This window comes from Cnephaeus nilssonii (assembly GCF_951640355.1).
Source record: "Cnephaeus nilssonii genome assembly, chromosome: 15".
Taxonomy (NCBI): Eukaryota; Metazoa; Chordata; class Mammalia; order Chiroptera; family Vespertilionidae; genus Cnephaeus; species Cnephaeus nilssonii.
In genome coordinates this window covers 58,871,706-58,898,109 of record NC_137086.1, presented here as the reverse complement: position 1 = coordinate 58,898,109, position 26,404 = coordinate 58,871,706, and the positions used below count along the sequence as shown (strand labels likewise).

General features: G+C 47.9%; 1 protein-coding gene across 3 annotated transcripts in view; it reads left to right on the top strand.

Moving 5' to 3' along the window:
• Positions 1-16,588: 16,588 nt before the first annotated feature.
• ANAPC1 (anaphase promoting complex subunit 1) overlaps positions 16,589-26,404 on the top strand; it is a 107,776-nt gene continuing 97,960 nt past the window's right edge. For 2 of the 3 annotated variants that reach the window (XM_079792791.1, XM_079792790.1), the window contains exons 1-3: positions 16,589-16,805; positions 18,846-19,082; positions 20,034-20,192. In XM_079792791.1, coding sequence (XP_079648917.1) covers positions 18,870-19,082; positions 20,034-20,192 — 372 coding nt within the window. In that variant the 5' untranslated portion in view covers positions 16,589-16,805; positions 18,846-18,869. Of the gene's footprint in view, positions 16,806-18,845; positions 19,083-19,134; positions 19,156-20,033; positions 20,193-26,404 lie in introns of those variants that run through there. The other variant, XM_079792792.1, reaches the window with a different exon arrangement.

Below are 26,404 nucleotides of genomic sequence, written 5' to 3'. Positions count from 1 at the left end.
CTATGTGAGGCTTCTCCACAGTGGCCTCGTGTGCCAGGAAGTCTTGTGTGGCAGCACCCGGCACCATGAGCAAGCATGCCTTCCTGACCTAGCCTCAGGTCACTTAGCTCCACTTCACCCTCCCCTCGTAGTGGAAGCAGACACCAACCTACAAAATATGGGAAGAAAAATGTGAGAAAAAACCCACATCAAATCCCTTGCTGTACAACTATTTTCATGTTTGTAGGACCTCTACCCCAAAAGCTACATTTGTTGAACTTCAGCAGGGCAACGCCAACCTAGAGCCCATATTGGGCTGCCCACTACATGTCGTCTCGAGGGTCTGTTTAGAATCTGTGTGATACTGTTCACTCTTAACAAAAAGGGACTATCCAGGGCCTGCAGCAGCAGTCATCCAGGGGCTCAGGAAGACAATGTCCACGGATCCAAGTACAGGAGGGGTTGTGCCCCAACCCCAGTGGCATTGTTTTCACAACCCATCATGTTGAACATACAAGTGACAGGATGAAAGACTTCCTACTGCAGGCCCCATGAGCGTGTGTGAAATGTGTACAGATTATCCTCAATGACCCATTTTAAACCCACATCCTATCTCTCTCTGTCCTCTTACCACCCCACCCCTTTTGCTCTTTTTGCTTTGTCCCCAGCTGTGGCTTACACTTAGCTGCCCCGCCTGCCTTCAGCCTACCATGTGGATCCTCACTTCAGAACTGGCCTCAAGAGCCCAAAATGGGGGCTCAGCTGGGATGTTTACATGTTGCTGGTCATCTATGCATATTCTCAAAGCAGCCTCAACTATCACCTTGATCTGATAAACTTTCACATCATCCTACACACAACATTACCTCCTCACCATTTGTCTTTTTGTTTTACTTTTTGTTCAGAGCACGCAGCACATCCTGACTTCACGGTATGCATGTGTTAGCTGGTTTGACTCTTATGGTTTGGCTCTCATGCCATCAGGACATGCTCTTTGGGTTGACCACTGCACTTCTAGTGCATGGCCCATAGGAGGCGCTCAATACATACCTGATAAAGGAGCCAGGAAATGAATTCCTGTTAACCCAATCTACAACTTTAATGAGATCCCAATCAAAATTCCAAGGGAACTTGAGCAAATGATTCAAAATTTATACATACTAAGATTTAGAATATGTGTACTTTGTGAAACACATTTTTTGTGGGAAATTATTCAAAAATAATTGAATTAGGGGGTTATGGGACAATAAGGATACATATGTAATATCTCAATCAATAAAAAATTAATTAATTTTAAAAATAATTGAATGAATATTCAGAGGTATCTATACAATGATCATTGCAGAATTATTCATAAAACAGAAAACAAAATAATACTAAACCCATTAACTAGAGCTAAATTACATAATATATGATGTAGCAGGAGAAAAGATACTAGATGATGTTTTTTTCAGAAATATTATTTTTAAATATATTTTATTGAATTCCACAGAGAGGAAGGGAGAGGGATAGAGAATCAGAAACATCAACAAGAGAGAAACATTGATCAGCTGCCTCTTGCACACCCCAACTGGGAATGTGCCCACAACCAAGGTACATGCCCTCGACCAGAATCAAACCTGGGACCCCTCAGTCCACAGGCCAACCCTCTATCCACTGAGCCAAATGGGCCAGGGCCAGAAATATTTTTAATATTAGAAGTAAAATACATTATCAAACAGAAACAACATAAAATGATTATAAATATGAATAAGTGTATATTTACATATATGGCTAACATATCTGAAAGGATATATGTAAAAATATGTGTAACTATTTCCAATTTAGTATATGGATAATCACTTCTTTTAAACCTTTCTTTTTTCTACCTATAACCATGAATTATATTTATAATAAAAAATCTACTTTTATTTTGAAAAATAAAATTAAGTCCAATAGCTTTATTGTAAAGATGAAGAAACTGGTCTCAAGATATAAATTGTGTATGTATATTTGATTATTGAAGATGAGTATAAAGGAGTGTGTCCAGTATCATCTACCTGGAAAAATGAGCAGGCTTGATTTTGCCTAAAAATTGGCAATTGTTCAAATACTTTTCTGAACCAAATTGTACTTGTAAAGATAAATCCCATGCCTACAATCAAATTGTATTGTGGCAAGACACTTGTTTCAGAAGTACATGTACTTGACTAATTGTATCCCAGAACATTAATGCAGCAAGATACAGACACACAAATATCTTGGATTTGTTCTCTCCTTCATCCTCACACACATTTCCTTGTTTCTACACTGGTCTATTCTGCCTTGTTTGTTTCTCAGCATAGTTTTAGGACTCTCAATTGCCTTGCTCTCTGCTGACTATTTTATATTTATTTCTATTTCCACTCTATTCAACCTCTCTATCCATTCTTTAAGCTTATTGCTATTCCATTTTCTTTATATTTTTTCTTGTCTTTAAAATTTTGTTCTAACATAGTTGAAGAAAAAAATCTATTTTAATGTCATATAAAAAGTTACAACTTCCCTCATTATGTTTTAGTTCTTACAGTTTTCACTGTTTGTATTAAAAGTTTTACTCCATTCAAGTTTCTTTTACCTTATTTTTAAATTTCACATTTCCTTCTTTTAGTCTTCTCTCTTCCCTTTATTAACTTACTAGCTGTACCCAGCCATGCATTGCTGTGGCTCAGTCTGGTTAAATGGAAAAGAAAGAAAAGAGAAAGCACACGTTTCTAATATGTTTAATTTCACAATGCTTGTGGGTATACAATATTTTTTGTTGTTCCATTGTCTGTGCAGATATAGAGATTGTCTGGTTTGCCGACCCTAGAACACGCAACATATAATTGTCCATGTGAGAAGCAATCCTTGTCTAGATCTAAACCGCACAATTCTAAAGATTGGCCCTGAGCTTTGTTGATGGTGATTGCAAACGCCAATCGAATGAGGAATTGCAATCTCTTAAATTGAAATGGCATATCTGTTGGAATCATGGGAATGCCAGGAATGAGGACATCTTCACCGTTGAAAGCTCCTGTCAAGATTGTTGCTTCTACAACGTTGCTCATTAATTTTTGTACTGCAAGCCGCGTGCCATTGCAAAGCGTTGGCTGGTTGATATTTTGCAACATGATAATTGGCACTCCGATTTTCAATTGCAGTACGTGCGGTGGCATCCCTGGCAGATCGCGTGAATTCAAAAATTCTGTTGGATAATTAACCGCTTCATCTGCTTCCACAACAGTGTCGATGGACTTGTATGGGACTGCCTCGCTTTGAATGTTAGACTGAATAATATTGTGAAGTTCGTAAACGTCTTTGTTCTTGGCCACAAGAATAGCTTGTTCACTCAGCCAATTGTGATTCTTATAATTGGTTTGAATATTGGGAAATACTTTTGCAACCAATTCTTCTTTTGATGTCACTAAATTGCAGAAGTTATGAGGCAATGAAATTCGTCCTGAGGTCAGATCAACCAGCACCTTTCCGTTCCCAATTTCTAGCAATTGATGTGAGAATATCTCAGCTGATCGATCGTTTTGCAGCTGGACACATATTTGTAGTTAATTTTAACATCTTTACGTGTCGCCACAAAGTAGAGTATTTCAGGCAAGCATTTATTTTGTCCGCTGGTGTCGATGGAGGAATTACAGGTAATGTTTGCCTGAAATCTCCTGCAAGCAATATTAATGCGTTCCCAAATGGTCTGATGTTTCCACGCAAATCTTGCAATGATTGATCAAGAGCCACGAGCGATTTTTTGTGTGTCGTTGTGCATTCATCCCAAACAATAAGTTTGCATTTCTGCAATACTTTGCCAAGCCGGATGCTTTGGAAATGTTGCACGTGGGAGTTTCAATGAATTGCATGTTCAATGGCAATTTCAAAGTGGAATGAGCAGTTCTTCCACCTGGTAGCAATGTCACAGCTATTCCGGATGATGCAGTAGTTAAGGCTATGTCATTTTGGGATCGAATTGCTGCCAGAATCAATCTAATTAGGAAGGTTTTACCAGTTCCTCCTGGCGCATCTAAGAAGAAGATTTCTCCAACCCCATTATTGACAGTTTGCATTATTTGATCGTAAATGCCTTTTTGCTCAAGCATTAGCTTAGGAATATTTCATTGCACATACGACAAAAGATCAACCATGTTGTAATTTTGTTCACGACGCAATTCTACATCAAACGAAGCAGCAGCAGATCGATTCAGTGATAGCATTCCCAATTGATTGAGAACTTTGTTCGCGATTTCTTTTTTTTTTTTTTAATTTCTTTATTGATTAAGGTGTCACATATTTGTCCTCATCCCCCCATTCCCATCCCACACCCCTCCCCTTGGATGCCCCAACCCTCTGTTGAACTTAAGCATTGGTTAGGCTCATATGCATGCACACAAGACCTTGGGTTGATCTCTCCCCCCTCCCCCCACCCTCCCCTATCCTCCCTCTGAGGCCCGATAGTCCGATCGATGCCTCCTTGTTTCTGGTTCTGTTCTTGTTCATCAGTCTATGTTGTTCATCATTTCCCCTAGATGAGCGAAATCATGTGTCACTATAGATATACTTATAAGAATTGAATGTGCGACGAGCAAAAATAGTTATGCTGACAGGCAAATGAATCAGTCTGTAGTGAGTTTCTTTCTGGACCAACAGTTCTTTTGAGACCCAATATCAATGTCCACCGGTTCCCTATGAGTACATGTCGGCACTGACCCCTCAGCTCTGGATGGTGGACAAATGGTGGTAATGCAGGTCCGACTCCCTCTGGTTTGGTCTCGGCTGGACCCAGGGGCACTGCTTCACCCGGATCCAGGGGCCCACGGCCTCGCCCGGACCCGGGGCCAGGCTCACCCGGATCCAGGGGCCCGCGGCCTCGCCCCGACCCGGGGCCCAGGGCTCACCCGGCTCCAGGGGCCCGCGGCCTCGCCCCGACCCGGGGCCCAGGGCTCACCCGGCTCCAGGGGCCCGCGGCCTCGCCCCGACCCGGGGCCCAGGGCTCACCCGGCTCCAGGGGCCCGCGGCCTCGCCCCGACCCGGGGCCCAGGGCTCACCCGGCTCCAGGGGCCCGCGGCCTCGCCCGGACCCGGGGCCCAGGGCTCACCCGGCTCCAGGGGCCCGCGGCCTCGCCCCGACCCGGGGCCCAGGGCTCACCCGGCTCCAGGGGCCCGCGGCCTCGCCCCGACCCGGGGCCCTGGGCTCACCCGGCTCCAGGGGCCCGCGGCCTCGCCCCGACCCGGGGCCCAGGGCTCACCCGGCTCCAGGGGCCCGCGGCCTCGCCCCGACCCGGGGCCCAGGGCTCACCCGGCTCCAGGGGCCCGCGGCCTCGCCCCGACCCGGGGCCCAGGGCTCACCCGGCTCCAGGGGCCCGCGGCCTCGCCCGGACCCGGGGCCCAGGGCTCACCCGGCTCCAGGGGCCCGCGGCCTCGCCCGGACCCGGGGCCCAGGGCTCACCCGGCTCCAGGGGCCCGCGGCCTCGCCCGGACCCGGGGCCCAGGGCTCACCCGGCTCCAGGGGCCCGCGGCCTCGCCCAGACCCAGGATTCAGCCTCACCCGGACCCAGGGGCGCACGGCCTCGCCCGGACCCAGGATTCAGCTTCACCCGGACCCAGGGGCGCATGGCCTCGCCCGGACCCAGGGGCACGTGGCCTCACCCGGACCCGGGGCCCAGCCTCACCCTGACCCAGTTCCCAGCCTCACCCATACCCAGGGGCACGCGGCTTCACCCGGATCCGGGACCCAGCGGGGTTTCGTCTTCTTGATCCCAATTCCTGTTGGTCAATTCCCTCTCAGCAATTCCTTCGGCCATTTTCTCAGAGTTCCAGGGCAGCCACCGCAGAACTCGTTGGGCGGCGGGCTCGGCGAAGCTCCGGTGTGCCCGGTGCGCGGCGGCGGGCTGGTCCGGGGTGGCTGCGTCGGCCCTTGGGTCTGCAGCGGTGGCCGGTCGCCGAGCGTGCGCACCTGGCCGCTTCCGGGGTGTTGAGATTCTTGAAGGACTCGGAGGTCAGCAAGCGCGTAGTCTCCCGCCCCATGTCTCCCAGGGGCTCGTCTGTCCGTGCTCGGCAGCGAGTGAAGCCTTCCCCTCAGCCGGAGACCGCTGGGGGAACTGCACCGAGCACGTTCCAGGCCACCATTGTGTCGCCTGAGCCGTAGTTTTTAAAGTGTGGTCTTTGGGTCACCGGCATCAGCTTCATCCCGCGTACCCCTCTCTTTTATTCTAGTTGTATAGCATCCGCTCAGTTAGCCCTCCGGTGGTTCTGGATGGTGTCTGCTCTGCTCTCCCGTTGTAGTCTCAAAACCGTTGTGGTAGGCAGCAATCAGGCTTCTGCCCTATGCCTCCATCTTGGTCCTTGTTTGTATAGTTAAGTCTTGATTGTTGTTGGTGTCACTGGGAGGAATTGTCCTCCAGGCCTATTGGCCGTGCGGACCCTCTGTGTCTATAAAGGAAGAGTTGCTGTGCGGAAGACACGCCTATGTGCCGGGTCTTGGTGCAGCAAGGCTTCGGCGCTCACTGCGTCTGCCTCTTGAATGTGTCCCTTATGGGAGTGGTCGAAGTCTGGTGTCATCTCACACCGACCACTAGATGCCCTCATTTCTGGGTCTCCAATGTAGTGTAGGTCAGCTACTGCCTGTGGCCCCTCAGCAGGAATTACAGCATCCCTTATATTCGTGACCTGTTTCGGTGCCTTCCCCTTTTGGCTGCCTCCCTATCGCTCAGCTTCCCCAATCTCCCTAGGTGGTCGCTCTTGATATCCCCCTTTGTGGGCTGAGTGCAAAGTCTTGGTGTTGTTAAGCCTTGGTTGCTGTTGGTACACTGGGAGGATGTGACCTCCGGCCCAATTGGCTGTGAGGATCAGCTGTGTCTATGCCGGGAGACAGCCCCATTCAACTAGACTTGCAAAATTGTAAAAGCCTCTGTGTTCAGCTTTGATGGGGCGGAGTTACAGGGCGGAGCCTACCGCCTTGGCTTCCTGTCAGCCCCGCCCTATGAGGTTCCTGTGTCCCTCCGTACTCCCAGCAAACACCTCTGAGAGAAAAGTGCCCTGGAGTTTCGCGCGCTGCCAAACAGTCTAGTCTCTCCCCCAATGAATCTGGATTCCCAGATTCTCTCCCGGAACTGGGTTTCCGTGTAGTCAGAATTGGGGCTCACCTCAGTCTGGCGCTTTTGTCTCCTTCCCTCCAGGGCGACTCAGCGGCACAGTCAACAGCCCATCCTCCGCGCACAATCCCGTGCGCGCCTCCGGTGCTCTGTTCTTCGCCGCCTCTCTGCATCTCTGCCCCACAGTCCAGTTTTCCCCAGTATGAGCCTGGCTTCCCCGGGTCTTTCCCGGAACTGGGGTTCAGTGCAGTTGGAACTAGGGATTCAGCACAGTCCGGAGCTTTTGTCTCCTTCCCGCTAGGGCAATCCAGCGGCACAGGCAACAGACCCTCCTCTGCGCGCATTCCCGTGCGCGGCTCCGGCGCAGCTCCTCTGTGTCTCCGTCCCACAGCTCAGACTCCCCCAGCATGAGCCCGGCTTCCCAGGGTTTCGCCGGGAAATGGGGTTCAGTGCAGTCGGAGCTGGGGTTCAGCACAATCTGGCGCTTTTATCTCCTTCCCGCCAGAGAACGCCAGCCAGGCCGTCAGCCGCCCCTTCCTCTCCGGCTCCGTCTTCCCCGCACGCTCGCGGGCTCGTGTCTCCGCCTGTGTCTCCATACCTCAAGCTTTTACGGCTTCTCTGATTTTCCTTGTGGTTTTCTTTTTCCTTCTAATTGTGGGCATTTCAGTCAGCCAGCTTTCCTGTGGTTCTGGATGATGTCCGTTTTGACTTTTAGTTGTGTTTTTGATATTGTTGTGCCCGGCTGTAGGTTAGGTGTTTAACCTATGCCGCCATCTTGGTTTCTCCTGTTCGCGATTTCTAAGCACAAATCTTCAATCATTCCCAACATTGAAATGGAATCTTAAATATTTAGTATAGCCTGTGTTGCTTTTACGTCCAACAGATGGCGCTGTTTTACAAAAAAGCATGTTTTTACCTGTCACAGGTGTGACATCTATATAATAGTAGGTATACGGTATATAAAAACATGCGCGTATTCGAATGCAACGTTGTGTCAAAATTTCAAAGAAATTGGTGAAGAATTTTCAGAGATTTAAGATTTTGAGCAAATGAACATTTACATTTTTATTTATATAGATTATGGAGTGTATCTCAAAAGACCTCTGGTTCAGTTCTATCATTTTTTTAAGAGTACAATTTTCATTTAATTTTTTCCAGACAATGTTGCTTCAGTCCTTAAAGACTTAGCTCCTTACATGGGCTTTGGTGGGGGTCATGGGGCAGCCCCCACAGGTCTGACTCGGGTGGGGGTGTTCGGTCCTTTCTGATGTAGTGAGAATGGAACCTGACTCCTTGCTGTGATGGCACAGACATCCAAGACCCTCGCTTCGGAAATGTCCCTAAAGGCTGTGGCCTCTACTGCTTCCAGTGACTAACTTCTTAAAGGCTTTGTTCGTGGGCAGGCATTGGGCACAGCTGGTGCAGCGAATAGGCTGCACATGGCTGCGGCCTTTATTGGCACAACTGTTGTTCCCTCTTTTCTTGATCATCTTGAAGAGAGGGTCCCAGAGAGCCCATTCTATCATTATCATCTTCCTAGTTTCTATCATTTCAACAAGCATTGGAGGTGTCCCTCCTCATCCTGTGGAAATGAACACATAGCCAGGAAAATGTATGATATTTGCTGTGCCACTCTTAAGAAGAATATCTTGATTTTGTTTAGTCTTACTTCAATAAACTTTTACCTAAAACCTAAGAGTTTCCATGAAGAGAGATTTTGTATCTAAACATGTTTTCCATGAGGTCAAAGACCATAAAATGAGATCATGTTAAGAATCATTTCCACTTCTGCCGTCAAGCATTTAATGACTTCCTTTTGCTGCATTTTCTGCTGGGCAACTAGGACCCAGGTTCCAGCTGGTAGGACCGGATGTGATGACAGGACAGAGTGGCACCTGTGAGATCCCAGGAGCCACACCTCAGGTGTTCCTCCCAGTGGCAGGAGCTCCAGGAATTGCTACACAGCTGGGTCTGTGAAGACCAGGGAGCCATAGACACAGGTTCTCTGGATTGTCCAGTAGGGAGAGTCCACCCCTGTCTTTGCCCAACTCCTGCCCCGTCTCACCTCTCATTCTCTCTGAGCTGCTCCAGGACCCAGAACCAGGCCCCGAATTGTTCCTCGGGCTCCAGTTGATATTTCTGTGCCGCCTCCTGCAGCAGCACTATCTCCTCCATCACTTTCTGCTCCTGGGTCCAAGGGAAGGAGAGGATGCAGACACTGCCTGAATGAGGGTAAGGAGTGGGATAGGGTCTTTGCACACAGGGGCACCCTCCTTCCCCCTAATTCCACCCAGGCCCTTCCTGGGCTCAGAGATGGGCATTGATAGCCTTTCCTCTTCTCAGAGCCACCCAAAGCCCCCTCTGGGCTGTTGACCGCTCACCCTACTTGCCCATGTCATCTCTATACTTGTACACCAATACCTAACCCTGCCCTCCCCCCACCTCCCTGGGAATGTACCAGGCCCCCATTTTGGGGGAGAAAGCTGCATTCACACCCCCTTTTCCTTACGTGTTCTGTGTCCTGGGGAAGCCTCTGTGCCTCTCAGGGCCTCCCCCAGTCTCCCAACATGTCCAATGAGGAGGATGCTACGCACCATTTCCATAGGAAGTCATCAGGTGTAGAAGAGATAAGGCGCCTAACACCTGTGGGCTGGCATCCCATGAATCTGATGCATAAAGATAGAGGTGGGTGAGCAACAAGAATGAGTGGGACCCTGCATGGAACACTAGACAAAACAGGCCTGGGGTCCAGCATGTAATCTCAGGAAAGTCACTGCTCATGTCGGCCTCATTTTCAAGTCTGCACCTTAAAGGGTTGAAATGACAGGAAATTCAGATATTGTCACTCACTGGCCTAAAACCTTCCAGTGTCTCTTGTTAAGCTGAGAATCAGATCCAGTGCCTCATGTGGGTTCAAGTGTTAGGGGCCTTCACAGTGGCTTCGAATGAATCCAGCCTCCTGGTGGGAACATCCTTGTGTGTCCGCTGAGTGCTCAGTAACTGGCTTCTGAACAACGTAGAGTACAGCCCAGGTGATGTCTAGTCTTGTCACATCTCTCAGACTTTCATTCTTGATGTCCCTTCCTTCCTCTCGATTTCACTTCCTCTCTGTATGTGCGTGTGTGTGTGCGTGTGCGTGCGTGTATTTGTCATACCTCTGGAATGAGGAGAACAAGTACCCATGTTTTGACCTGCCCTATGTAGAGGCCATATAGGAGAGAACCGAGGGAGTGCCCAGGCCAACAGGCAGGAACTCAGGCTCTCAGTCCAAACTGCATCCTGACAAAAACCAGGCAAGTGACCTTGGGAAGAAATCTGTCCCCAGTCGAGCCTCAGTTGAAACACATCTCCTGTTTCACAAACACCTTGAGGCAGAGGCACCCAACCCAACCACATCCAGATGCCTGCTCTACAGACCTTGCATGGTGTTAATATTTGTACTTTACAGGTGCAAGATTTGTGAGCAGTGTTGTTTGTGCCTCAGTTTCCCCATTAGACACTCAGCAATAAAAAAAACTACCCTCTCAGAGGTTATAGAGAGTGTTAAAAAGTTAATGTTTGGAAAATGATGAGAACACTTGGCATATCACAAGGGGGGTGTCTAAATGTTTTAAATCAGTTTAAACATTCTTTTTTTCAGTGTCTGTAAGCACCTGAGGTTGGGCACCAGTGCCTGGCCAACATTAGGAAGCACTCCATAACATAAGATGAATAGCAGAATGAGTGCCACTTTGGAAGAAGGCCTTGCCTATGTCCCCTCCTGCCCTGGTCTCACATCGCCCTTATGAAGAGCTGGGTCAGACCATAGATCTGCGGGTGTCTGTTCTTGGTTTGAGGCCCGAACTTCTCGGGGTCCTTGGGACTTCTGGAGAAAGATGGAACCTTTAGGTGGGGGTAGCCATCAGGCTCAGCCAAGCCTCCTCCAGGGAAAGGCAGGAGCACTGAGCTGAGGACAGAACCTGCGCCTGCCCTGGGCCTAGAAGCCAAGAAGGGGAGCAGCTACTGCCCAGGAGGCTCAGGTGGAACAGGCAGAGGCCAGGAGGACACTCTCAGGTTCCATTTCACCGTCTTCTCCTAATGCATGGAAGGCCCTGGGCTGAGATATATAAATGGCTCATTTGGATGCTAGAAATTCAACTTTTGTATAAAATTAGACATGTGTCCAGTATTGAAACCAGCTGAGTGAAAGCTGCAGGGCTGTCTGTGGGGCCAGGACAAGGACCTCACCCCCAGGAGCAGCTGGAGGTGTGTTCCTCCCTCCCAGACCTGGATGGGTATGTGGTGCTGGGAACCTGCAGCCCTGCAGTGCAACCTCAGCCTCCAAGGAAGGAGCCTCCAGGGCCATGGGCAGGGAGCTGCCAGCCCTCCCCTCCCCCCACCTAACACCACCTGCTCCCACAGTGTTAGCCTCAGAAGGAGGGGATTCTGACACCTGCTGGGACCAAGCGCATGCATCTTGAGGGCACTTTGTTTGGGAAATGATCCCATTTCATAAGGCCAAATATGGACAATCCCACTTTCCTGACATTCCTGTTTCCTCATTCACAGAAAAGGGAAGTGGAAGGGTGGCTGCTAGAGAATGGGAGGAGAGGCGGGTGGGGACTTAGTGCTACCATTTTGCAAGATGAAAATGCTGTGGAGGTGGGGGTGGGGATGGTTACACAGCAGTGAGAATATACGTCATACCAGGGAACTGTAGATGTAAGAATGACTCAGATGGTCAGTTTTGTGTGACGTGTATTTCACCTCAATTACTTTTATTGAAATTGATGGCCTGGGGCTTCCCTGAAGTTTCAGTCACACTGACACCATCTGGAAGGATGTGCCCTGGACATTCCTGGGGGCTGGAGCTCAGGCAGCAGGTTCTCACCCATTTCCACCAAGAGCACAGGAACCTCCCTGCGGTGGACCCAGGGCCCTGGGCTGGGCTGCATGAGCCTGGGCCTGCACCAGTGCACAGGGAAGAGAATGGATGTCCATGAAGGGCCTGGTCAGGGTCGGCTAGTTTGGGTGCTAGAGTGGGAGCTGGAGGAAATGCAAACCCCACATCTATAGCTGTAGGACTCCTGCCCCAAGAATCACAGATGCAGCCCCAGCTCTCAGGACAACGCACCTCCTTCCTGGTGGTTCCATGGATGGTGACACTGGGCTCCCAGCCGAGGCCTTTGGGGAAAAGCCCAGAAAGTGCTTCCTGTCCTGGGACTGCTCCACTTGCTGACTTTCAGGGACTTAGGTCAGGGAATGGTCAGACTGTGGGACAGAGACACCCAGTCAGACCATTGAAATGACGATTCGGCGGCCATTTCTCTTGTTTCTAAGTCCACGGGCACCTGGTGCCCACACCCTCCTCACACACACACTGTCACTCAACCCCAAGTGGTGGCTCCTGGAAAGAGACCCTAGCACCCACCCGGCTTATCCTGATCCCATCCAGCCCCATCCAGGAACACATCTGAAGACAGCAGGAGAGCACATGTCCACCGTGGTGGCACCGACACATTGACGGGTCCCTCACACAGACTGCAGTGCCCATTCTGCTGGAGTTACTGGCCCTCTGCTCTGTGGGCTGTGCAGCAGCAAGTGGCTGGGCTGGGGACACCACGGAGCTCCCTGTGGCCTCTCAGAGCTGAGGACGCCTGCAGCCACAGCCACAAGCAACCCACCCCTCACTCCCACACCTGCAGGAAACCGAATTCTACCCACAACCGGGTGAGATTGGAAGCATCTCCTTTCCTCCCAGACACTCAGGGGAGACCAGTTTCAGCCAAAACCCTGGTCTTGTGAGCCTGGAATCAGAGGGACCGCTTACACCATGCCCTGCTCATGACTGCAGAAGCTGTCAGATAGCCACGAATGTGTGTTCTGTCACTAGCTTAGTGGTAACATTGTTCCACATCAAGGAATGACTATGCCACATCCTTTATCAAATCGGATTCTCCGTCTTTAGTTGACTTGTATAGAAGAAACTTCCTATTGGAGAGGGTGCTCGTTCGTAACACAATTTCCTAAAAGCCTTGCCATTCCTCCCCCTCAGCACACGATTTCACTCCTTTTCTACCAACCTCAGCCACACCGTTACCTGGTAACGTCTCCACAACCAGGATTAGTTTGGCATGAACAATACTTAAGAATATTTTTATTGTGGAGGGATTTTAGGAAGTTTATTCTTACCAGTTGCTCATGACATGACCAGGCTGCCATCCCTCCCACAGAATGACTGCCTGGTGCCATTTGTAGCTACGCTTCCATTCGGTCCCATATGATAATATCTTCACGGTGCCGTCTCAGAGTCCATTGCAGTCACCATTTCAAGTCTGGCCGTCTACTAACTTAGCAATTGTACAATAGCAAGGGGCCCAGTGGCTTAAAACATGGGGAATTGTTGGTTAAAGTTAGGATCAGCAATCAAGAACCTGATATAAAAGGTACTAATCAAACTCACCTCAGAGTTGTCTCCCTAAGAAGTCGGTGGAATCTCATCTTGTATTTAGCTTCCACATGCCACCTACTCTCAATCTGATCGCAGCTCTCTAAAACTGTGTTTCTCTTGGGGGAAGTGGGTTATTGAGGTTTGAAAATGTAACACTTCAATTGTGCAATGACAATGTTGTAAACCTTTTTGAGAAGAAATAAAATTTTAAATCAGAAATATGAACTTCCTCTGTGAGATAAGACAAGCTTTGATTAAATTAATAAAACCTGTAATTTCCTAGATTTTTAGACTTCTATGTGCTCACTGCTATAAATTTCCCATCTAGGCCTGGACTCCTGAACTGACATAATTAACCTGTTAATGTGGTGATATTGTTATGCAGCAATAGCTTCTAAGGTAGAGACCTGTATATTTTGTCACAGATATTAAAAGTGAGAATTAAGGGTTTGATCTATTAAAATTTTCTCTGCATACTGATTATATCTGGAGAGTTTTGCTAACAACTGGGATGCGTACAGCAACCACAGAGGTCTATGTGATCGTATCGGGCTTATCTGTGTCTGTATCCAAAACACAGCTTCAGGGGTCCTGAAGTGAACTGCTCCTGTTTGCAGGCACAGCGCAAGAGCAGCGAGTTCGTGGCCTGCAGGAGTCCACGCCAGGGCTTCTGTGCTCTGAGGCAGCAGATGCCTATCATGGCAGCAGAAGAGGATGGGAGGAGGATGGAGAAAACAGGAGAGGGCTGTTCTCTGAAACCCCCGGATGTGAGGTAGAACCCCCATGAGCAGAGCAGGTCATGGCAGAAGCAGAAGGTTTTGTTTTCTTAAGAGACTTTGTCAGATCGTGAGTCCAGGCGGTGCTGTCAGTGCCACTGGAGTGCTGCAGGGCGGCAGGGCGACACATTCTGCTGAGAAGGCAGCACTGCTCTGGCACTTGAGCACGGGGGTCTTTGGGAGGACTGGGGGTGGGGGGAACTGCCAGCACAGACTGGGGTCCTCACAGAGAGGCATCTGGAGAGGGTTTACAGGCAGACAAGGGAACACCAGAGTAGAGCTGGGTGACCTTGTCAGTGACCCTGCCTCACAGGTGGGACGATTAGCAGCATAAGACACTCTTTGTGGATAGTGCCTCCAGGTCCCTAGAAACCATAGCCAGGCCACGTTTGATGAGCGCTGATGCTTTAGCACCAGATAGAGAGGACGAGGGGCGGAGAAGGAGGCAGGGAAGGATGAGAAGCCCCGCACTGGCACTGCATCGCCACAGGCTGCCAGAACCTCAGCCGCCTGCGAGGCAGGCGTGCCCACTCAGTCACATGGCACATCTCCTGACAGGCTGTGTGGAGAAACGTGCCTCAGAGCAGTGCACCCGAGGGAGAAGTGAGACTTTACTGGCTCCTTCCTGCCCTATTCCTATGGATCAAACTTTGCCCCCTGTATCCTCAGGCCAGAGAAATGTGTGGATATTTTGGTTTTAGGGAAATGACCACAGAGAAAGGCAGGCCACTCAAAGTTCTACGAGTGACTCTGTCTTAGTGTGTTTGGGCTGCTATAACAAAAATACCATAAACCCCATGGCTTATTAGCAACAACTTATTTCTCATAGTTCTGCAGGCTGGGAAGTCCAAGATCACGGTGCTGGTGGTTTCAGTGTCTGCTCAGGGCCTGCTTTCTGGCTCATTGACAACCTTCCCTTCACTGGGTCCTCACTTTGTGGAAGGGGCACTAATGCCAGTCATGAACGCTCCACTCTCATGCCCTAAGCACCTCCTGAAGGGCCCACCTCCAAACACCATCACATGCAGCATATGGTTTCAACATCGGAATTTGGGGGGGGGGGGCGGCCCACAAGTATTCAGTCCTCTCAGCAAGCTCCTTCTTGGAATGAAGTCTTCTGAGAAGAGGTATTTGAGCTAAACCCTGAGGGTTGGCATTCCAAATAAAGAAATGAGGATGTAACCAAATACCAAGACCACAAAGTGCAAGGAGTGTTTTGGGACTCTCAGGAGATCATCTTAGTGCAGATACAAGGTTTCAGCCAATTTTATATTTCAGGATAAAGAATTTGAACTTATTTCTTAGGCAATAGGATGTCCATTGATATATATAATATTTAATCTTCACCTGAGGATGTATTTATTTATGAGAGAGAGAGAGAGAGAGAGAGAGAGAGAGAGAGACATCTATGTGAGAGAGAAACTTCGATTGCCTCCTGCATGCTCCCTCACTGGAGATCAAACTGCAATCTAGCTATGTTCCCTGACTAGAAATCACAACCTTTTGTTGTTGTTGTTGTATGGGAAGAAGCTCCAACCAACTGAGCAACCTGGCCAGAGCTTCATCAATATTTTTAACCTAGAGATCCTATGCAATGGGAGATTAGATCTCAGGAAAGTTTTCTAGTTTCCATCAGTGTGAAATTGTACAGCTAAATCCAGGGGCGGAGGTGGGGGGTGGGGGGTGGGGGGGCGGAGGGTAAAGCTGGGGTTCTTAATCCAGATCACCTGGGGGTGTGTCTGTGAAGCTCAGAAATTGCACACAATGTTTCTGTGAGGGCTTCCTTGTATTTCCTGAACTTTTCCAAGGGTCGGGCCCTACAGGGTTAAAGATCACTAGCAAAGAGACAAAATCAGCATGCCCCCTCACTTCCCCAATCCCACTGGGGGAGTGAGCAAAACCAGCCTGAACGTGTGGTAGTTCAGAGTTAGGAGGCAGTTCAGGCTCGTAGTGACATGACCGGGAGAAGATGCAGAAGCCAGGAAGGTCCTGTCACAATACAGACTCTAGCTGACTTGGTCCTGCTTCTGGGCTCTACGCTGCGCTGGGGAAGGAGGTGGTACCAGCCGGGCGGACTCCAGCACCCTTCCCCGCGGGGCGGGCGGACTCCTGCATCCTTTCCCGCGGGGCGGGCGGACTCCTGCATCCTTCCCCGCGGGGCGGGCGGACTCCTGCATCCTTCCCCGCGGGGCGGGCGGACTCCTGCATCCTTCCCCACGGGGCGTGCAGATGCTGGGACCGCAGGCTGCTGCGCCTCTCGCGAGACGCGGTCCTTCAAGGCCCCGCCCCCGGGCCCGGCGCAAAGCAGGACGGGACACCAAGATGGATGCTCTCATTTGAGCGCCACATCTGAGCGGATAACCTCACGCCAGCAGCCCTCTTTTGCCGTTCGCTGTTTCTCGGGAGCAGGGGACGGAGAGGGAATGAAAAGCTGCGGCGGCGGAGGAGTCCCCGTGACCGACTCTGCTGTTGCCCTGGGGGCGCAGCCGGGCCCGCCGCGCCTGACGCGTCCCGAGTTACTCAGGTGAGAGCCCGGCCGGAGGCGCTGCTGGTCGCCGCGTGTCCCTGACCCCGCACCCGACCGCAGCGGGCGGCGCGGGGCCCGAGGGCGGCCCGGAGCCCCGGGCGGCATGGCCTGGGCTCTGCGGCGCCCCTTCCCGCGCCGCCCCTCGGCCTCCTTCCGAGCTGAGCGCGGTGTCCGCGCGGCCGCGGCTCCGGGCGCGCCCGCCCGTCGGACGGCGCTGGGTGAGGCCCAGGCTCAGCCTGCGGGTCTCACCGACCCCTGAGGGGCCCCGGAAGCGGCCCTTTTGCCCAGACTCGGGCCAGGTGCCTTCGGTGTGCATTTGGGTTCCTCCTGAGCCGCCTCGCGGCTGCCTCTGGCAGGTAGTTCTTGTCCCCAGGAAGCGAGGCCCATGTCTCCATGTCAGCGCATCAGTTTAATGCAGTACTTTTACAGGTGCCCCTGGGAAGTGAAAACACAAGTTGGGGGCTGTAAGAGAACCAAGTATATTAACACAAAGCGGTAATTGTACTGTGCAGATAATTCTATAGTTACTAATTCTGTGACTTCCTCTCAAAGTTTTAATATGCTGGTTATCCCCTTGACTAGAATATAGGAAGACCAGCTGGATTTTGTGTTTTTGTGTAAGTTTTATAAGGCACTAATCTCAGTCACGTCCCATGTTTAATTGTTCTCAAAACTGACCTATCAGAAGGAGGAAAAAGTGTCATGAATGTGACATAACCGTTCTCTCAGGAATAACATTTAATTCACAGCAAAAATAACCGCAACTCTAAAGGAGCTGCATGGCAACCAGAGGCTTTGAGATATTCCAGCCAAGAAAGCTGTGGTGCCAAAAAGACCTCAGAGGAGAAACGAAGTCATATTAAACTGTTTGTGTTGTAAATGCCTTTTCAAACACTGTGTTTAAAGGTTGTCTAGTGCTGACATGAATGTTTGTTTTGATTTCTGTACTTGAGGATTGCAGCTTAACCATGATGCCACAAAACCCATTTTTGTGTGGCCGTTGTCTCCGAGACAGCTGGCGTCCTCCTTATAAGCCACATTATATAGTGTCCGAATTGGAGTGGCTGTCAGTTACTGTTTGTAGGAATGTTCTGGAAGTAGTGGAGAGCGGGGCATGTTTCCACCTACAGCTCATCGACTTCTTTGTAGCAAGAAGCTGAATAGATTATGTTCAAAGCTAGAACTGTTAAATTTGCAAACAAGTCTGACTGACCCATTGCTAGACTTATTTTATTCATGCCTTGGTCTTTTGGGTTTGGACCAGAAATTGGAATTGATTGCAATTATATGTTTAAAATGAATTGGGGCTCAAACTTTCTGATTACATTTGGTAGTTTCTTGAAGCAGTAAATAGTTTAACTTTTGATGAATTAAAAGTAATATGTTGTTTTTGTTTGTTTCATTTCAATATGCAGTGATCTGTTGGGTGTGCTTTTCAAATGAGGTGTCAGCACCTGAACAGAAATGCCCTTAAATGTTTAGAGCCTTTTACTATAAAGTAAAACTTGTCTAAATACTTCAAATGTGAAGTGTGGAGAAATTAGTGTGTAGTAGTAGGAAACGTAGGATAGTTATTGTGGGACATAAATGCTTGTCTCAACCCAATAGATTCCTACCTGTCTATTGATTCACCTGCAACTAAAATGTAGCTGTAGTGTCAATTATGTAATGACTAGAGGCCCGATGCATGAAATTCGTGCAAGGGGCTCGGCCCTCCCAGTGCCTTGCAGCCTCCGCTAGCCCTCGAAGCCCTGGCTTCATCCGGAAGGTCTTTCAGCTGTTCGTTCTAATTAGCATATTAGCTTAGCTGTTTATTATATAGGATAGTGTAAGGTAAGTATAAAATGATAATTGTAATTATCTGAAAGAGTCAGATCTGGAATGCCCTTTGATGTTATGATTACTTGTACACCTACAATGTGATAGGATTGTGTGACACTCCCCTAAAGATTAATGGCTCTTCTGTAAACTTTTATGGTAATTTTCTTATGGCTTTGACTCCCAACAGCTGACCAGAATGTGTTTGAATTCATACAGAAATAATGTTGATATCTGAAACCCATGTCGAACTTCTATGAAGAAAGGGCAACAATGATTGCAGCTGGGGATTTGCAGGAATTTGTTCCTTTTGGTCGAGACCACTGCAAACACCACCCTAATGCTTTGAACCTTCAGCTTCGGCAGCTGCAGCCAGCCTCTGAGTTATGGTCGTCTGATGGTGCTGCTGGCTTGGTGGGATCCCTGCAGGAGGTTACAATCCACGAAAAACAGAAGGTTTTATTAAGATTCTCAGTTTGTTTTTGAAATGTAGAGAGATGTGATCTACTTGTAATTTAAGGCTACCCAGGTACAACTGAGAAATGAGTATAATGCTATTTCTAGGGTACAGGTTAAGATTTGATAATTTTAATCAAGGCTAAAAATAATGACCTTATTGTATTATAGTGTCATGGCTGTTTATTTAGACACATAACTCAGGGATTTATAATGAGACACTATGATTATGGTCCATTTAAAACCTCTTCACTTAGTATGTGGGGACCAGATTTCATGGTCCCTACATGGTTATTTGATGATTAGATAGTAGAGTTAGAAATGGTCCCTGCTGCCAAAAACTTACATGTTTCCAGAGGAGAAAAGAAGTGCCATATAGATATAGTACTAGTTTTTAAATAGGGGAATGAGAAGTAAGTGCATGTTAAATAGTCTTTCTTATTCAAAATTTCAGGGCGGGGAAGTCTGTAGTTAGAAATCTAAACCTTTCTCTGCCTGTTTTGATGGTTGGGACAAGGGCAGGAAGGTGAATGTATGTGAAGCAGGGAAATCTGAATGGTGGATAAGCTCCCCCAGCATCTCATGTGCATCTTACTGCCCCCTATGTATCGCCCCCCCTCCCATATCCTTAATGTATCTTTTTAGTCTCCCAAGAATGTTGGTTTAGTTTTTGCATAAATAGGAAAGGTATTATTTTTGTTTGTTTATGCTTTTGGCAGCATAATATGGTAATATAATGTAAAACACTTAATATAGAGAATTCTTGAGTAAGTTCTCATTTATGAAATCAACCTAAGAGTTGGGCTTGGACTAAATCTTACTCCACAGGCAAAGAGAGAGTAGGAGACTTGTATCTGGATTGCTGTTCAATTTTAATTAATAAATCTTGCTCCATAATGTTGAAAAAGAAAAACAGCATTTAAACAAGTCTTACCTATGTAAATTTTTAAGGAAAGCTGGCAGTTAAGGAGAGGCGGAAGTGAAATTGGAGAAGTGGATTATGACGAGGAACTCTATGTGGCTGGAAATATGGTGATCTGGAGCAAAGGAAGTAAAAGCCAGGCATTGGCTGTTTACAAGGCCTTTACAGTTGATAGTCCTGTTCAACAGGTGAGTTGATTTGAATTTTAGTATTTGATTGACTGTGGAATAATTTTTTAAAAAACAAAGCTCTTGCCTTAATATTTAACAGAAATGATAAAATCAGAGTATAATGATCCCAGTAGCTGTGTATGTTTTAACATGTGAAGATAATGGTAGGGAAATAAACGTTGCATTTATATTCTATATCAATTTTTTACACCATCCTTTTTCAATTTGTTGGTAATGTTTAAACACTTGAGAAATTCAGTCAGTTATTGTCAATAAAATTTATAAGACTAAGAGTACAAGAATATATTAGCACATGATTATATTTGATTGCAGAATGTTGAATAAATAAAAATCAGATTCATTGTAGTCCTCAGAGAGTAAGGGAAAGGAAAATAAATCTCATTTGTTGTCATTGCACTTGGCTATTACACCTAATTCTCTCCTAAAACTTAGTAATTAAAGGGTTAGAATTAAGCATTTGCCCTGCCTTTTTAGGAGCTTTCTGGTTCATCTCTAGTTAATGAAGGAAAACCCTTTTTTAAAGAAGAATGCCAGCTAATAAATATAGAAGGAATGGTAGAATTTGAAAATTGCTGTTCTGTGTAACCTCTGATTCAGATAAAGATTGTAAATAGATAATAATGCCATTGCATGAAAGGTATTTAGCATGGCACCAAGGTGTCACCCAAAGTGAAGAAACAAATGCATTTCTACTCTGAAGCTGCATATTGTTCTCCACCTCAATAACCCAGTTGGTTTACCATCACTAATAGGGGACAAAGGACTCTTTTATACCTATAGCTGTAATGTAGCATGGAGACATGATGCCATCTACTTAGTTTTCTTCCCCAAAATATTTGACATGAATATGTAGACCTAACTTCCAGTTACAGGAAGTATGGGGGCTAGAGGATCAGTTTGTAAAATGAGATGAGGAATGGGTGGAAGTATGGATGAAACAAGAATAGCCAGAAGTTGAGAATTATTGAAGCTGGCTGATGGGGATGCATTATATTACTCTCTTTATTTTGTATATATTTGAGTTTTTCTATAATAAAAAACTTAAAGAAAAAACCACTATGAGGAACAAGTAGACAAATCCAGAATATGGGACAGTCTACATTGTGGTCTCTTTAAAGAGTCGGTCATGTGAGAGAAAAAAATGGTGGGGCCTGTTCTAGATTAAAAGAGACTAAAAGGACATCACCAAATGCAATATTTTATTTTTGCACCTTGTTGAATGAACTTTGATTGAATCCTGATTCTAGAAAATTGGCCAAAAAAGGCATTTTGGGGGAAAATTTGAAGAGTTGCAAATGAATTGAATATTAGGTGATGTTAGATTTTTTTTTCCTTAGGCAAGATGATGGTTTTGTGGTGTATAGGAGAAAATCTTTATTTTGGGGGAAATGCATAATGAAGTATGTGGAGGTGATGTGTCATGATGTGGGGGATTTTCAGGTAGTCAGTACCCCCCCCCCACCCAAATCTCCCTCATACACATAAGCAGATATGGCATAATGTTAACAACTGTTTGATTTAGATGAAACAGGTGTTCACTGTACTATTTCAGCTTTTCTTACTGAAAATTTTTAGAATAAAAAGTTTTGGGGAAAAAGAGTACATTTATAGTAGTTGAATTAATTGTTGGGCTAGTGACAAGAGATTTCAAGGCTTTTTGACTAATGTTAAGTTCCTTATTGGTAAACACTGAACTCTTGGAACCTGGACACTACTTTCTACCCATTAACTATTTCCTGATGAACATTGTACTCATCTAACAATATATTGGGAAGGGATAACCTGAATTACTCCTAAATTTGAGGGCATGTGTAAAAGCATTTCTGTCCAGGAGTGTTGAAACCAGTGATCAGTTTGATGATTCTCCCCCCCCCCCCCCCCCCATGTAACCATATGATTAGTGTAGTTCTGAAAAGTGGCATGACAATATCCAACTAGTGCTTTGTTTCTATGTTTCCATCTTAAATTCTCCAAGGAATGATTGCCTGTTTACTTGATTTCATGGATGTGCATTTAGATGTATTGTCTCTTTTATCTCCTTTATCTTAGGGTCATTTATAAGTAGAATAAGATTTGTAATTTCAGTCCTTTTGGTCTGGGAAACATTATTTTAGTCTTCTTGCTAGTATGGAGAAAGATAATTTTATATTTTGGTTAAGAAACAATACTAGGTGCATGTGACTCAGATTTAGTTGATCCCTTCCTTCATTCTGCAAGTGTTTAGTATCCCTGTTTCAGACAGGGTGCTGGCCACTAGGGCGACAAAGATGGCTATTTGTTGTCTGCCATTGAAGAACTCATACTGTTAAGGATGAATAAATAAACAGATAACTAAAATGCTGTATGCAGATAAACTAAAGTGCCATATACCAGCTGAGTCCACAGTGTGGTGGAGCCAGGGGGAGTGGCTCTGTAAGAAGGATTTCTCAAAGAAGTTAGTTGCTGATTGAATTGGAAGTTGGGGAAAGCTAGGCGGAGGGAATCACAGCCAAAAGAGATGGAAAAACATGATGTTTTCTAAGTTCAGAATGGATGTACAGAGGGTTTGGGTGTGGAGAGATGCTTACAGGGGTGGAGTGGATCCAAACTGAAGGGCCTTGTTTGTATCTGGAAACTTGGATTCTAAACTGTATGCAGAAGGAGCCCGCCAAGGACATTAAAATGGAAAGGATATCTTAAGTTCTGTATTTTGAGAAGATAATACTTTGGTGGCAATATGTAGGATTGGCTGGAGAGTAGAGAGACTGTTGTCAGGGATCCTGTTTTGTGATAGTTCAGGGGGAAAAGATTGGTGCCATGAAGAGAGAAGACAGAGCTGAGGGACATGTGCAGGGGACTAGGGATGTCTGTGATATCAGGAGTAAGGGAGAGTGTGAAGATACTATGCTTTCAGAGACTGGGAGGATGGGATTTCATAAAAGGAAGCTGAGACTTAGTGTAGATGTTTCAGGTGGGCTCTAATGCCGGTTTTTCTTCACTCAACAACAGAACGAACAATTCAGTTTACAACAGGGCAGAAGGCTTGAACGGACAGTTCTCAAGAAGATTTGCCCATGGCCAATGAGCACATAAAACAGTGCCCAGCATCTTTAATCATTATGCAAATGCTAATCAAAACTACAATGAGATACCTACTGGGATGGCTGTTATTTAAAAAAATATCAAGTATTGGTGAGGATTTTGATTTTTTGATTTTTTTAAATATATTTTTATTGATTTCAGAAAGAAAGGGAGAAAGAGAGAGAGAGAAACATCAATGATGAGAGAGAATCACTGACTGGCTGCCTCCTGCATGCCCCCCGCTGGGGACCAAGCCCACAACCCAGGCATGTGCCCTTGGCCGGAATCGAACCTGTGACCCTTCAGTCCACAGGCCGACACTCTATCCACTGAGCCAAACCAGCTAGGGCTGGTGAGGATTTTGAAACAAACCCTGTGCATTGCTGGTGATGGAGGAAAAAAAGCCTCTGTGGGAGACAATTTTGTTGTTACTCAAAGTGTTATTAAACCTAGGATCATCATGTGATCCCGCAATTCCCTTGTGGGTATCATACCTAATAAAATGGTAATATGCAAATTACCATCACTCCGCTACGCCCACGATTGGGCTGTTGGGAGGCTGGGGGCGGGACTCGGGGTGGCCGATTGGGCTGACTGACGAGTCCCCGCCCCCGTTCCTCCTGCCGTCCCCAACAGCCGGCGCTGCGGGAGGACCCATGGGGCCAGCAGAACGTGCAGGTGGCGGAACTCGGGGTGGCTGATTGCGTGGCTGCCGGCACCAGTTTTCCTCTGGCCACCCGCCGATCAGAGTGCCTCCCGCCAGCGCGATCGGCCACCCAGAGTTCCTCCACCGGCGGCGCTGGAGGAACTCAGGGTGGCTGATCTGGGAGGCGCTCTGATCGGCGGGTGGCCAGAGGAAACGGCGCTGGAGGAACTCCAATCGTGCTGGTGGCCAGAGGAAATGGCACTGGAGGAACTCGGGGTGGCTGATCGCGCTGGAGGCCAGAGGAAACGGCGCTCCGATCAGCGGGTGGCCAGAGGAAAACTGGTGCTGGCGGAAAACTGGTGCCAGCAGCCAGGTGAAGGAAGGTCTTTTGCACGAAACTTCGTGCAACGGGCTTCTAGTATATACATAAAAGAATTGAAAGTAGGGACTCAGATAGTCGAACACCAGTGTTCATAGCAGCATAATTCATGGTAGTCAAAATTGGAAACAATCCAAGTCCATATACCACATATTATTTATCCAGTCACCTGTGAGGACAGGTGACTGGATAAATAATATGTGGTATATGTCTACAATGAAATATTATTCAGCCTTTGAAAGAAGGACATTCTGATGTTACACATGGATGAACCTTAAGGACATTATGCCAGACACAACAACAAATACTGTGTGATTCCACCTTTATGAGGTACTTTGCTTTGAATAGGCAAATCCATAAAGATAGCAAGCAAGTAGAATGTTAGCTGGGGGAGGGAGGAATGGGGAGTTATTGTTGAATTGGCAGTTTCTGTTTGGGATAATGGAAAAGTTTTGGAAATGGATAGTAGTGAGGTTGTACAATTTTGTGAATGTACTTAATACTGCTGAATTTGTACACCTCAAAATGGTTAAAATGGTAAATTTTATGTTATGTACTAGAGGCATGGTGCACGAAATTCGTGCATGGGGGGGGGGGGGACGGGCGGGGGGTGTGTCTCTCAGCCCAACCTGCACCCTCTCCAATCTGGGACCCCTTGGGGGATGTCCGACTGCCTGTAAACAGGCGGTCGGACATCCCTTTCACAATCTAGGACTGCTGTCTCCCAACTACTTGCCTGCCTGCCTTCCTGATTGCCCCTAACCGCTCTGCCTGCCAGCCTGGTCACCCCCTAACCACTCCCCTGCCAGTCCGATCAATGCCTAACTGCCCTCCCTTGATACCCCGGTCACCCCCAAATGCCCTCCTTGCATATTCCCTCTTTATTAGATAGGGGTTTTTCTTTAGCATATTGGACAGTCCTAACTGGTTTCGCTCAGTGGATGGAGCATTGGCCTGCAGAATCAAGGGTCTCAGGTTCAGTTCTGGTCAAGGGCATGTACCTTGGTTGGGGGCACATACCCAGTGGGGAGTGTGCAGGAGGCAGCTGATCGATGTTTCTCTCTCATAGATGTTTCTAGCTCTCTATCCCTTTCCCTTCCTCTCTGTAAAAAATCAATAAAATATATATTATAAAAAAAAAAGACATTTAAGATTCCTCCATATCTGCCTGGCTGGTGTGACTCAATGGTTGAGACCCCAGGCTGCCACCACTGGAAGGGGATCGAGCCCTGGCCAGGCTGAGACCCCAGCCCAGGCTGCCATCTCAGCCTGGCTGGGGATAGCCCGGTGGGAGTGCACAGCTCCAGCCCAGGCTGCCTTCGCTGGCCTGAAGATAGCATGGTGGGGATGCACCGCCCTCCTGGCCTGAGACCCCAGCCCAGGCTGCTGCCACTGGCTGGGTGATCATGCAGTGGGGGTGCCCGGCCCTGCAGGCCTGAGACCCCAGCCCAAGCTGTCCTCACAGCCAGGGGATCCTGTGGCTTGGGGGTGGCTGAGACCCCACCCCCAAACCGCCCTGGTTTGCCAGGGGATCCTGCAGCTTGGGGGCGGCTGAGACCCCCCCTCCCCAAGCTGCCCCGGCTTGCCAGCGATCCTGCGGCTTGGGGGCGGCTGAGATCCCCGTCCCCCAGCCGCTCCGACTTGCCAGCGATCCTGCGGCTTGGGGGCGGCTGAGACCCCCGCCCCCCAGCTGCCCCAGCTTGCCAGCGATCCCGTGGCTCACGCTGGGCGCTGGTGCCTCCCAGCCGGACACCCTGGACTGCTGCTACTGGGCGGACTCTGCTGGGGCTAAGAGGACTGGGCGCTGCCATCTTGATCTTCTCAACTGCCGGATAGGTCACCCCTAGTCCCGCCCCCCAGCCTCCCGCCGGCCCAATCGTGGGCGTAGCGGAATGATGGTTATTTGAAAATTACCCTTTTATTAGGTAGGATATTTAACCACAATTGAAAAAAATCCATAAAATGCCATTAAGTAATTTCATTAAGTGATTGTCAGGCATGCCAGTGAAAGCTGAATGGCATTTCCTAGTTTATATTTTGTAAGGTAAAAGGGAAACGTTAGTTTTTCCAAAGATTTTTCTGAAGTGCCTCTAGGAATGTCTAAGAATGATAAGATTGTTAAGT